Raw genomic sequence first — 14,927 nt, 5'->3', positions numbered from 1 at the left:
GTGCTGATAACAAATAACAATATGTAAATAAATACATACAATTAAATACAATTAAAAAGTGTCATTCTAACATTCTAAGTAGCATATCAAATGAAAAATAAGCTCTTTTTAGTCCCTGGGTAAATCTATGGATTTTGACCACAAAGTAAAAACAAAGAGGCCTGAAATGTGATGGTTTTTTCTCTTACTGTAGTTGCAAGACCCAATTGCAAAAAATTTAAAGCACACTAAGCATATTTATTCTGTAGAATTAATGGGCTTCTCTGTAAATCAGTTTTCTTCATTTAACAAATTACTGAACTTTTTTGTCCTGGTCAGCAACCACCTCAGTCAGGTCCTCAGGCCGCATAGACTTCACCTTGCCCTCCATTTCACTCACCCTCTTTTTCATCTTTACCTGGGTAGCTGTGAACTCAGCCATCATTCTGGCAAATTTGTCCTGCATGATCCCCAGGTTGCCCTCCAGTTTGATGATCTTCTCCTCAATGTCTTTGGGATCAGCGCCGGCATTGGCAATCGCCTCGTCGATGAGATTGTCTTTCATCAGGATGGCTTTCCCCTTCTCCTCCAGTGCCTTCTTAGCATCCGGATACTCAGTCATTGCTTCAACCAAGTCATCTTTGGACAGCGCAAAGAGATCTGAGTAGCCCACACTCCTGATGTTGGCTGTCCTCCGATTTCCGGCCTTACTTCCCTTGATGCCCAATATACTGATCTCTCCGAAGTATGCGCCGTCGCTGAGCACCACAAACTGCGTGACACCGTCGTCGGCCACTACCGCCAGCTTCCCCTCCTTGATGATGTACATCTCTCGGCCGATGTCGCCTTTCTTACAGATGTAGTCTCCGGGACTGAACACTTGCGGCTGCAGCTTGAGCACCAGCTCGATCAACAGACCAGCTTCGCAGTCCTGGAAAATGCGCACTTTCTTCAGTGTATCCAAATGGACGTTGATGGCAATCTCAGCCTTGAGCTTGTCGGGCAGGTTCTTCAGCACCTCTTTCTCGTCGCATGTCTTCTTCTCCGTCCACAGGTAGTCAAACCACTTGATGACTCGTGCCTCCAGGTCTTTAGTGACCTTGCGGAACTGCATGTACTGCTTTATGGAGTCGATCTTGGCCTGGAAATCGGCACGAGATTTGTTCATGTTGGAGATCATGGCACCTACATTACCGACGATACTAGCGAAAATCAGCACGCCCGTGAGGAAGTCAGCAATGACAAAGACAAATTCAATGTCCTTGACTGGAGGAGGCGTCTCTCCGATTGTAGTCAGAGTGAGGGTGGACCAGTACAGGGAGTAGATGTACATCCTGGCCAGGCGGCCATGCTCCGGGTGACTGATGTTCGGATATACCCACGTGTCCGATCCGAACCCAATGGTTTTGGAGAGAGCAAAGAACATACAGGCGTTCCAGTGGATGATAATGAGAATGTAAAGTACGAGGTTGCTGATACGGAACATATTTGGGAAGCTGGTTCTGGTTTCTGTGCGGTCGAAGAACTCAAACAGCCTATTTATCTTGGCCAGACGGTTTATTCTGAACTCGGGGTTGTTGTAGCCAAACTTCAGAAACAGTAGATCCGTAGGTACCATTGAAAGCATGTCCCACTTGAACTGAGGCGTTGTTCGGTATTTATCTCTCAACTTCTTGGTGTCTTTCACAATCAGGCCTTGTTCCAGGTAACCTGTTGGAATGTAAATAGAAATTAGAATCAAGTCTATAATTCAGTGGTTCTCTTTTTCTTTTTTAATATATTTTTTATCCCACGATTTTGTAACCCATTTTTCACCCCTGTGTCAATCATCTAATGTGATCCTGGGCTCTACACACCCTCCACCAACCTAGTCCCCATATATGGGGGACAAGGGGAGAGCAACGGACTTGAACTCATGCTTCCTTCATGCCTGAGTGTCCAAGTTGCTCCTTTACACCTGACAGGGGGGAGTTTCCCTGGTTGGACGTAGCGCGTGGAAGGAACATGTTATTCCAACCAGTTCCTTTCCCCTCCATCAGCAGGCCAGGGGGAGGCAGTTTAGTGACCAGGATTACTGCATGTTTTTTGTGAGGGTACCTACCTTAGACTAGACTAGACTTCTAGCTGTGAGGCGACAGCTAGAAGTCATTGTCACCACCATCGAAAACCATTGGTTTTATACACATATACATAGTTATGTATAACTAGCTCTCAATGATTACGTAATAAAGATGTGGATTAAAGGACCCAATGCCAGAGTGTAGTTGGTTTTCGATGGTGACGTAATGACGATATGTTTTAGTGTTGGGAGGATTAAAGGTAATGCTCCTATGTATACAGTACATGTATCTAATCTGGCACCACTGCCGTATCAGGCACAATTAGTCATTACGTCATTTGCTGGGACGGTGCATACGCATCAAAATTGGCGGGACGGCTGGGACGGTGCATACGAGTCCCGGGCGAAACTAGTACTTGCGCGCTCTGCTTGCGCAAGTAACTAGAAAATGTGTCCCTCGGGGGACAAGTCTCCACCAAGATAGGATTGTTTTTGGAAAAATGTCAAGTGGGAATATGCTTGCACAGTTTCACCGCAGTCGGGCGCTGTTTTAATGATTTGCAGCATTTTGTACTAAACTTTGGAAGATAATCTTAGCCAATCAGAATGGAATATGAGAAATCAAACAGATCTGTCTTGATATGACCATGGAGATCATGTGTACCGATTTACGTGAAATTTGGATACAATCTGAAGGAGTAATAATATGTTTTACATAAGTTGGCCTGCTGGTGGAGCAGATGTGAAAATTTCAGGTTAAAGGTTTTTCCTTGGCCTCTAGGGAGTGTGCATACAAAGTTTTACACACACCAGTGCAGTTATAGACGAATCCAGGAACGGGCCTCACAGCTTACGTATTTCCTGTAGGCGGACTCGACGTAGCTGCAGGGTTTAAACCCTCACCAGGCGCATCTCTTCCACTACAGTGAACGGCAGAGTGACTGATGTTAGTCTGCCTCAAACCTTACTCTTTGTGGCAGTTCAGCCTGCCACTGAGACTGAATGGCTAAAGTTTTAATTATTATTTATTGTGTATGTTGCAGAGAATTATATTATTTTGGGATGTGTATGTAAATGAGATGATGATGATGATGATGATGATGCTTGATTGATAATTGGTTGACTCCATTGTAGGGAGCAACTATCAGCTGTGGCGTGTGGGGAACATACCAACAGTATGAGGGTTTGTTTAGAGTACTCTGATTTATCATTGTGTATATTATGTGGATAATGTGTGGAATATTATGTAACACTTTAAATGTGTGTATATGAAATGTGGTGTCTCTGGACATTGAGTAACTATGGAAACTGATGGAATCAATTTAGGGTTGGTATGGTCCGTGGGAGGGGCTTAGCATATATAAGTAGGAAGACTTCCCACTGCCAGTCAGTCAAAGCAGGACTGCAGAGGTGTGAGGACCAACCTGCCAGTTGCTGTGTAAATACCTTCGTTCAGTTGTGATGGTGTGAAAAGGTGAATAAAGAACAGACTTCTCTGCATCCAAGCTCTCTGTCTGACAGTTTTCTCCAACTTTTGCCTGTTCTTCCTACATGTGCCTTATATTTTCGGCAAACACTACCCACAATATAGGGCAAAGTGTGACACTCTTTTACCTGCTTTTTTACTAACACTAACATTACTAAGATGCCCAGAACATCGAGAGTAATGGTTGAGACAAAGCAGTGAAAGGTCCTGAAAGATACATAATGTCAGTCTTACCCAATACCCAATCTTTCTGTTTTATGAACACAAGGCTGCTGTATTTTATACCTCATACTAAGTATTTAAAGTATGAGGTATAAAGTACAGCAGCCTTGTGTTAATAAAACAGAAAGATTGGGTATTGGGTAAGACTGCGTTATATCTTTCACTGCTTCGTCACAACCATTACTCAACCAGTAACTCAGCCACCGTGGTGGATATTGTGACATTCAGTTTTTTTTTTTGTTGCCACTACTGTTGGAGCAGCCATAAACTACACAGGTTCATCTCGATGTTCTGGGCATCTTTGTAATGTTAGTGTTAGTAAGAAAGCAGGTAAAAGAGTAAAGTTTGAGGCAGACTAACATCAGTCACTCTGCCGTTCACTGTAGTGGAAGAGATGCGCCTGGTGAGGGTTTAAACCCTGCAGCTACGTCGAGTCCGCCTACAGGAAATAGGTAAGCTGCGACCATGAGACCCGTTCCTGGATTCGTCTATAGGTAAAAACCTGAATGGGCTAGTTATAGCGTCAACATGAGGCTGTGGTGAAATTTTTCAAGTGGCATTTCTTCCTCTGCCTAGTGGGAATGTGCAAATTGTGCATGCGAGATTTCCCTCAAATTGCACTCTGCGTTAATGATTTGAGGCATTTTGCTCAAAACGGACCAATCCTGCAAACTTTGGAACGCCATCTTAGCCAATGGAGATGGAATATGCGGGGAAGCGGACAGGTCTGTGTTGATGACATGACTATAGATTTCCGTGATGTATGGATAAAATGTGTAGGAGTAATATAACAGGCCGTTTTGGAGAAATTGGGGCATAGGTTTGTTGTCCAGGGAGTGTGTGCACAGTTTGGCATGTACCGGGCCAACGGTCCCAGAGATTAGCTGTATGGAGACGGACGGACACACGCACGCACACGGACGGAGTACAAAACATACTCTATACCTTCGGCCTGGTGGAGACAATGATATACATACACCTGCTTCAGGGGAAATTCTGGATCCTGACCTGTTCGTGATCTGACGAATGTGTCGGCGTAGTAGATAAAATCTGTAGTATAGTCCAGAAATAGCCATAGTTTTGTGTAATTGGCCTGGAGATCATTAAAGCAGGCCCTATGAAATCAAGAAAGGAAATGCATTAGATTGTTTTGTGCTAACCGTACAGAGCAATGAATAAAGGTCTGTATGAAACAGCGAATACCTTGTCACAATCATCATTAAGTTATAAAACACTGGTGCAGCAATGACAGTGAGCCATCTGTAGTAGAGATCACTTGATGTATCCATGATCCAAACATCTTTCCTAAAAGAACAACAGCATGGTTAGGGAAATTCATCTCTAGGTTTTATTTGCAAAAGTGCAACATGTGTAAAACTGTAGACAATCCTATGTCTAAACCTCATTTATACATCATTGTGTGGCGTTGCTGCTCGCTGAAAATGTGATGCAATGCCTTGGGTTTGTCGCTTGAAAATCATTTATGTTCCATGAGTGACGTATAAATTAAGCTTAATTTTCCCATGTGTATTATGTACTGGAACCACCAAAACCATTCGCAGTGACATACTTACGGTGGCTCCACTTTCTTTTTATCATCTTTTTTATCATCCTTCTTGTCATCTTTTTTCTCGTCCTTTTTCTCATCCTTCTTCTCATCCTTCTTCTCATCCTTCTTCTCATCCTTCTTCTCATCCTTCTTCTCGTCCTCCTTCTTGTCCCCGTCTTTCTTCTCCTCTTTTTTCTCCTCATCCTTTTTCTCATCTTTTTTAACATCCTCTTTCTTGTCGTCTTTTTTGCTACAGATCACACAGAGCCGTTATGTGGTTGGGACGGGTGGAGGAGGAGGTCTACTGAGGAGCTACTATTTGACTATCCTATCCACAGCACTGTAAAACCGGGATGCTGTTTACTGTTTAGGTAGGGTTCCTCAGGAGGAAGATGTGGTGCACATTTAGTCCAGCAGATGGCAACGTTACACAGCTGTGCTTGTAGTGAGTCTATGCTATCTTTATTTTTCTATTGCCACTTAGAGTAGTTGCCACATTTATTTACTCAACAAGAAATGTAACAGCCATAATTGTTTATTAAAAGGCCAAATTAAATTCAAATCAGTCTGCAACATTAATGCTGATGGCTAAATCCATACAACCACAGTCACAAGCATTTACTTGTGTAGACGGGAAGTTACCGGTAATGCATGACAAGACACTGGGCACATCAACTATACAATTCTAAGCAAAAACAACTAGGCCAGTTGCTGCATTAATACTACATTACCATATATCTATTTGCATGTAGGCTACTAAAGGCTATTATGCTACAATTTCTCTTTCTAATATGCTACAGTCATCTATTTTCAGATCCACTATACACACTTACTTATCTGTGTTGTTGCAGTTATTCATGTTGTAAATGGTGAGTGGCCACTTACAAAGATGACTACAAAAAAGAAGACATTGTGTAATGCTTGTAGCCTTAAAAGAAAACATCCCACATACTCGGCTATGCGCTGTACCGTTTGCCCTTGACTGAAATTCACTCTTAGCTCCACTCAGCACAACTATTATTTTACTTGTGAGTCACCAGAGGATATGACATTAGTTTGCAACCTCTTGATGTCATTGGAAAGCAAAATGATTCGGGTGACCAACTAACTAACAAAGGACCACCTTTGTACACTACTTACTTTCTCTCACGGAGGGTCTCATTCTGACCCATAGACTGGATGTTGCTCTCTCGACTCGAGACATCTTTGAGGTCAGGTCCTCTAAAGCGTTCCAGGAAGGAATCGGGCCTCTCCACCTCGCGGTGCACTCTGTGAGATGCCCAGTTCCGCAGCATGAACAGGAAGTGAGAGAGCCTAGAGGATCAGCAGTAGGAAAGGCAGTACACAGTAACACATGTCTAGGGCCTAGGCAGTAGGCAGCCATACATACGGGACAAACTGTACAGTTACATGTGCTACAAAGTACAAACACTTGTAGACAGTACCTGGCCATGCCTCCGGCACCTGCAAATGAGTCTCTGTGGGAATCAGGCAGTCTGCTGGCAGTGGTGGCTAAAGACATAGCTCCCTCTCCTTGCATATCAGAGCCAGCTTCTTCACAGAGAGATTGAGCCCTGGAAGATAGCGGGTGGGAAATGAATGGCATGTTAATGAGGGGTGCATATTTATTTATTCATGCATGACAATCTTCATTCATTTGATTTAAATCTGACTATATGGACAGATGGTTTGCGCTTTATTATGGGTGTCCGCTTTTCTCCAGAATCAATTAGACAAAAATATTAAACTTCTAATTGGCCAGTTGATGGCTTATTCTATTCCAAATATTTTACAGTAAATGTTTTGCATGTTCTTGAACTTATTTTTGTCCATTTAAAACATAATATACTGTACAGTACTTATCTAATTATATTACCTGACAAAGTTAGTGGTAAAGATAAAACCATGCCCAAATCAATGCAATGTATAACATCACCAGCGGCAGCTACCCACCCCCCATCCCAATCTCAGGTGCCATAATTCTGATGTACTGTATGTTAATATGTTGAATTCTAATGGATTTGATACAAAATCCTGAACTTTGATGTCTTTAGTCACTGTGAACAAAACCATAACATTTGGAACAGTAATACAAGTCTTCTGTGTTATGGCCAAACCTGCTCTCCCCATTTTCAATGACGACCACATCATCATCTGGTGTGCAGAACATGGATCGCCTCTGTCGCGATGACAGGACTTGCTTTGTGTGGATTTTCGCCATGTTCTCTTGTCTAGCTGGCTCTGCTGGCCTGGAAGTTGGACATCAAGACAAAATGTATTAGTATTACTAACTATCTATCACTATCAGTTGGATTTGTTTGTGAGAGAATACGTTTTACTAATGTGTGTTGACTTTGAAAATAGCTCTAATTACTTCTTAAAAGCTCACGTCCAGGATAGCTGATTTTACATTCTTGTCCCCCAGTGTTAAAGGGAAGCCCTGAGACGTGGGATACAGCATGTGCTGAGCATGTGTTTACTGAAACCAATTTTCACTCAGTGTAGAAACTAAAAATACATCCTGATTAGCCTATGTCTTAACTCCAAACAGGATCAGTGCACTGTGAAAGATCACCTCGGTTTAAAGGCCATACTCTCTTGTATGAAGTATAAGTCTATTAGGCCCACTGTAAGTAAGTAAGTAAGTAAATTTTATTTGTAAAGCACCTTTCAAGACAAAGTCACAAGGTGCTGAACAGAACACAGAACAAGCAATCAACAAGTTAAAACCAAACAGGAAAACATAGCACAATAAAGTAAAAAGACAATAAAGAATTTAACTAAGAAAAAACAAGGCAAAAACTCAAAACATAGCTCACTTAAAGACCAAATTATACTGAGGACAGAATTACTCCTTAGTTCAACAGTTTACAATTTGAGAAAACAAGACTGGAAATACCAGGAATTCCATTGAACAAATAGTCCACTTCTTCATTGTGATAAAACACAGTTGCATTTATTATGATGTAACTCTGAGAGTTTTGAGGTTTAGGCTTGGGAAAGAGTCATATATATTAAGCTATCTTATTTATATTTTAGAACCAATTTGTCTTTTAGTATGCTGGGCTGGTGGATGTACACAGAGCTTGATTGTGAAACGCTTTTTCAGAGAGTGACTTGGCCTATAGGCCTACAGTAGAGCTAGTAGAGGTGCGACTCAATAAAATATGCTATCAAAATGCCTTTGTTTAACCTCTTACCGGTAAACCTATTATACTTCCTTGAAGGGGCTCCCCCAGGGAGTCCTTGGCCCCCTCCTTTTTTCCCTCTACATCAAATATCTTCGTAGAAAATAGATATTTTTCTATTTTTGAGGAATGTTATAGGCCTATACTATTTCACAGAATATGAGATTGTAGATCTGCTATTTTTGAGGAATGTTATAGGCCTACTATTTCACAGAATATATGTCATGCCCAGAATCGGGACGCTAGGATTCATGTTGTTAATGTCTGCATGGTGCCAGTTAATAAGAGTGGATCATTGATCTCTGCATATTATGCCATGTGCGTTGTAGCACATGTACACATGTAGATTAGTGCTAATTCCCGGGGAGTTAACCTACCCCCACTAAATTAAATAACGCTGTCTGAAAAAGGTTGGACACAAGGTGTTTGCAGTGTGACTAAATGTAAACTTCAGTGTGTTAATTGAGACGCATATAAATGTGTTTATTTAATCACATTTAGTGATTTGTGTGTGGATGTTCTGAGAGATTTGTTTATCTTATTGGAATCATATTGTAATAACGTAACAAGTGTGACAAGTAGGGATGGGCAATTATCATTGACATGAGACTATTGCCTGGAATTCTGGATATCATATTTAATATCATGATATCATATGGCATGTTCATTTCCCTGGTGTTAAAGTCTGCATTACTGTAAAGTTACTGATGATTATTCATCAGAAATCTCACAGTGTGTATATTTTTGTGAAAGCACAAATAGTCATCCCCACAATATCATCACAATATCAATAGGCTTTTGAGGTATTTGGTCGAACATAGCCTATAGGCCTATATAGTGATTTTAGATGCAGTTGTAGGTTCAGTTCAGAACCATGCAGTTTTTAGTCCATGAGCCAGACCTCCAAAATTGGAACATTAATTATTAATTGAATGTGCAAAACCATACCATATGAAATTGTCAATATAAGTCAATTATGATAACCCTTCCACAGTATAGTAGCTTTTTCATAATTTCGATTTTTTGCATATTTCCCTATGCCCAATTTGCATATTTAAATGTAGGGTTAGGGTTAGAAAATGTGTAATGCAATAAATCACTGTCTTCGTGTAAGTAATCAACTGGGGAAGTTTCACCCTATTCATCTATCATATAGGTCTGTAGATGAAAATTACAAAATGTGAATATGAAAAAGCTATAGGGGAAGGGTTATCATATATTAATTTACTTATATATTGATCCTATATATATTATAATTCATAATTAATGTTCCAATTTTGGAGGTCTGGCTCATGGACTAAAAACTGGTTCTGAACTGAACCGGTTCCCGGTGGAAAAGGGGCCTTAATGTAATGCTTGTTCTGTAGCCTAGTCTACTGCTGAATATGGCTATAGGCTAAATGCACATTTTGTGAACTGAAAGAGGGATTCCCCCCTATTTCATTTATATTCTAAGCCTTCCTCAAAATAGGCTTACCTATAATAGCCTATACTGATAGTAGACATATAAACAGGCCTGGAATCAACACTTGTCCTACCTCATATGCGCTTTATTTTATGTCTGGTCCAATAGCTTTAATTCTCAGAAGACATCACTGCTGCAGAATAGCCTAAACACCGCAATTTGACAGAAACACGTTCAGTCGCCGTGCACCATAATGGTTTCAGAAGACCCATTTGCAATTAGCCTTTCTAGACCATTATGTTCAAATTGCAAAAATATTCATGGAGTTTGGTATGTTGTAGGGTAGGCTATTCTACAGTAGCCTACCTATGGTTTCTGTTGTTCTGTGACATGCTTGCAACCCAACATTAACAGACTGTTTTAGCCTAAAATGTGACTAGCTGTGAAGCTGCAATTAAATAGACCTAGCCCATAGGCCTACCTTAAAATGTGCATTTCAAACTACAGCAAAGTTTCTCAGCAGCCACACTCTGCTCAGAGTCAGATGAGATGCCTCACCTTGACGAAGCCTCCTCAAGCAGAATGTTGCGACCCGACCAAACGCATTATTCCTCTCATGCTGATGGTGTATAATCCCATTTTTTTGTACCGAACAGTAAACCTTTATCCTATGAAATATTTCCAATTTTGTTTCGAGATAAAGAGTCATCAAATTAGTATTGCCAATGCCAGCTGAGCGCTATACTTTCCAAGATCACGTCACCAGCTGTCAGTCAGCACAGCAGACAGCAGCGCGCGGCCAATGGGTGGAGCCCAGTCGAGCCCACGTCTGAGTTACTCATCTCTTCTCAGCTGTAGTGTATGGCCTAGTGATGCCATTAACGAACCCAGTCTCTACTCTCCAGGGACAAACGTTTTTGGCTGACGCTCGGGAACCACTGACGTATATTAGCAGCTATAGACTATAGCTGCTAATATAGCCTACGTCAGTGAAGAGATATGCCAGGGACCCCCAAAGAGAGACCCCCAAAGAAAGAGAGTTCACGGACCCCTATTTAATGAAGTTTCTATCTCTGGGACCCCCAATTTATATTGTAAAATCAATGTTAATTTAGAGTGTATATGGAACCAAATGGACACGGTCCATTTGGTTACATTTGTACACTCTCAGAGTTACAGACCCATAGGGGTCCAAACTATTTGGTTCCAAACTATCAGGGTGGGGACCCCCTGGAATTCCCTCAAGGACCCCTGGGGCTCCCCGGACCCTTTGGGAACCACTGATATATGTGATGACACTTATTATCAGAAAATATATTACATGCTCATTTTAAAAGCCTGACACAGGTGCATTTCATCATGGATATGGAGAGCATCAATTAATCCTTAACATCAAATTCATAAAACAATAATAACTAGAAATGCACTCTGTCGAGCTGCCAACTTGTGCTTTGCACACAAGTTGGCCATGAATGGCCTACAGCAGAGCTCGCAACTTATCTCTGACTCTTGAACTTGCATTCTGTTTGCCGCCCCGGCTCTCCACTGTCAACTATTATATAAGCAGACCCCAATGATCTGACACATATAGTTAATGACAATTGAAAAAAAATCAATTCAAATAGGCCTAATAGCAAAAATAGCTGATCCACAAGCTCAAAGCATGTTGCACTGCGGCACGTTTTGAGCTTGAAGAACGGCTATTTTTGCTAAGACGTAACATGCAATGTGGCCCTCTGGAGTGAGTGTGGAAATATAGTGGCTCTCTCCATCATCAAAGTTGTCCACCCCTGTCTACATTTCACAAACCAACAACCATGATCATTTTGTACATTACAATAATTGTTATAGCTCACCAGGGCAAGGGTGTCTGAACATACAATGACCTTGTAGATCACTGATGCTGATTTGTCTTGGTTGCAACTGTTTTAACTGTGTTAAAACCTGTCTAAATTCTATTCAACCAATTGAGCCAAGCTTGCAACTTGATGAGCAAGCAATCTGTGAGATTAGGTCGGAATGAGAAAGCACCATTACGTGGGTGCTAGTCTGCTAGATCACAACATTTCACCCAGTGTCTCCACGCACACTGAGGCCACCATGATCATCCCGAGGCATAAGGTTAAAAGAGAAATCCCTTGACAATCTGCAGCGCCACTAATCCCAGCTTAGACTTGAGTACCTCTTTGAGCCACCTATAATGTCCCTTCAGACATGGTCACTGGAGGCAATATTTCACTTTGAAAGAGTTTTCCTTCGTGCCCAGCTAATTTCATATAACTTTATGAACTGCCTACATTCATGATAATGCTAATGCAGAACCTATTTTAAAAGGTTTTTTTAAATACCGGTAGTAAAAACTGGCAAATTAGTTTAGGGATAAGGGATAAGGGGTGGCACAAGAATAGCCCCAAATCTCTTTGACGGAAATAGCTGATGCAAAAGAAGATTGTCATTGGGAGCCATAAATAAGAATAGGACTGGAATAGACGTAAAGATTGTCGCTAGGGAGTGGGTTTACATTTAAGCATGGAAAGTGCAACCCTTTCTCCTATAGGGGTTGCTATGACACTGGATGTCACGGACCCCCTTGCCATTGACCCCCATCTGATAATAGTTTGTGACATGGACCTTATTTTAATCCAATTGTTAAATTTTGTTTTCAAGTATTTGATAAGCTCACAGGGCAAGCTTCTAGATCTGGTATTTTCAAAAGATAATGTACTGCATTGTATTGATGCAAACAGGTTAATTTCGTTGTGTGTTCAATGACAAAATAAAATCCATCCATCCATCCATCCATCCATCCATCCACTCTGGGACAGGCTCCATAATTACAACTGATTTGAGTATACTTCCTACAAATTGTCATATTCCCAATACAAATGCCCTTCTATTTAGCTATAGCATTGTGCAATGTCCTATTTAGTTCCCAAATATCTCATTGTTATCCAGCTGCAGTTGTAGGTTAAAATTGAATGTTGCCATGGCAAAACAAATTAGTGAGCCACTGTGCAATCAGAATCACAACCCCTCTTTCCCAAACCCCATTAAGTCTATGGTATCCAGGTGCATTTTGAAAGCCTCTTTACATGGCAGCCAGAAGGCACATGGTAATTATTGCAATATAATGCACCTGGCTGTTTCATCATGACACATAAAGTCTCTGCTTTGTTACAGCTTCACTCTATTTGTGAGTCAATCAATTCCTGTATCCCAGTAGGCTACAGTGATGAACTACCACCTCAAGTTACAGCAGGTATAGGTATGTAGAAAACAATAAGGCACCTTTAAGATAGGCCCTATACAAAAGAGGTTCCCCTATTATTATAAACCAGTTTTAATGCTATTTAGCATCATTTTGTGGATGGTGTGCCTATATGGTGACCATGGATTACGGGGAACCAGGGTATCCGGAGAGTGAGCAGGAGAAATTACTACCAAGGGTGAAGAGAGCAGTGGAGAGTGGAAGAAAATATATATTGTGCACAGAAATGGAGAGACGAGAAATTAACAAAACAATGGGACAATTCAACAAACCAAGAGAACAAAATGTAACGTGTGCACACAAATTAAACTAATTAAATCAAGATAACTTAAAAATAAGCAGCTGAAAAAATACATGAATAATTCATGCCATACACATGTGCACATGGAATGCAGCCAATTTCATATCAAGTGGCTTCTGGCAGAGCCGTGAGTCCACTTGACTTGATGAGGTTGGTTGTGCTCATCAGAGGCACGGTAGGATTTCTTCTACCCTGTCATTTGGTGACATGGTTTAGTGTGAGAACACGTCTGCTGTCTTATACTCACAGACAGGGTTTCTATGACAACCTCAAGGGCAAATCATAATGTCTGTCTAGTATGGTACAAGAAGTCTCAACAGCCCTAACATGAACAGAATTAGGTTAACCACAGCACAGATTCAAGGATAAGATAAGCCTTTATTGATCCCCAGAATGAAATTGGGGCATCAACAGCTATAGTAAGAATGAAACACAGGAGATGTACAGGTAAGAACTGAAGAGACATGAAACATAAGAGTTGCAGGCTGATAGGGCAGGGCCCTAGATATCTGCACTGGGCCTCTGGATGAGTGCAGAGGAGCCGGTCGCAGGTGCAAGACTGAGAGGAGATCAAAGTAGCCACTAGCCACACACACACAGCGCATCCCCGGCCGATAGGTGTGAAGTGTGAACGGTTTGGGGGACAATTTAAAACAAAGGCGGCTTGCATGCTGTGGTTTGCTAAACTAAACAGAAATGTGCATGCACAAGGGCTGCCAAAGTCTTTTCTTGTTTTTCTTGTTTTTTCGCCCCCTCTCTTCGAGGTTAGACTGGGCCAGCTCTAAACTGACTGGGCTACGGCCCGCGTGGCCCAATGGACCCTACACCGGTGCACGCTAGAGAGACTCTGGACTCGGAGACTCTAAACTCGGAGACTCTGGACTCTGAGACTCTGGACTAGCCTGGAAAGATGCCAGCTTAGATGGTTCGGCCATCTGGTCAGAATGCCACTCGAGCTTCTCCCTAGGGAGGTCCTCGATGCACTTCCCACTGGGAGGAGACCCCGGGACAGACCAAGGAGCAGTTGGAGGGATTACATCGACTCACTGGCCTTGGAACGCCTTTGGATCCCCCAGGAGGAAGTTACTAATGTTGCTCTGGAGAGTGGAGAGGGAGCTGGTGGAGTTACAGACTACAGATAAGCGGTTGAAGGTGTGTGTGTGTGTGTGTGTGTGTGTGTGTGTGTGTGTGTGTGTGTGTGTGTGTGTGTGTGTGTGTGTGTGTGTGTGTGTGTGTGTCCACAATGCATATGTGGATGTGTGTAAGACAGAGATAAGGAGAGTTGCATATTGGAGAAATAACCTGATTTATAAACATTAGGCCACAAATGTACAATATAGGCTAGACAACATTAAACATCTTCTGTGAAGTAAACAAAATCAGACATACATCCTAAATTTCAGTTGGCCTGCCCTATACTGTATAGCTTTTATTATGACATATCTGCCCTCTGCAGGAGGTGAAGTGAAT

General features: G+C 41.8%; 1 protein-coding gene across 1 annotated transcript; it reads right to left on the bottom strand.

The window, feature by feature from the left end:
* Window positions 1-292: 292 nt before the first annotated feature.
* Window positions 293-6,775, bottom strand: cnga3a (cyclic nucleotide gated channel subunit alpha 3a; the record flags this gene model as incomplete). Its single annotated transcript, XM_080770914.1, has 6 exons — window positions 6,741-6,775; window positions 6,436-6,609; window positions 5,321-5,545; window positions 4,950-5,051; window positions 4,755-4,861; window positions 293-1,689 (listed from the first exon to the last, which is right to left on the bottom strand). Exons 1-6 carry the CDS (start codon window positions 6,746-6,748, stop codon window positions 293-295), a joined length of 2,013 nt encoding a protein of 670 aa, XP_080627040.1. The 5' UTR covers window positions 6,749-6,775.
* Between the last annotated feature and the right edge of the window lie 8,152 nt (window positions 6,776-14,927).

Source organism: Protomyctophum bolini, assembly GCF_963924005.1.
Source record: "Protomyctophum bolini genome assembly, chromosome: 8".
Classification (NCBI taxonomy): Eukaryota; Metazoa; Chordata; class Actinopteri; order Myctophiformes; family Myctophidae; genus Protomyctophum; species Protomyctophum bolini.
The sequence above is the reverse complement of the archived record's forward strand: the minus strand, read 5'-3'. Positions and strand labels throughout refer to the sequence as shown.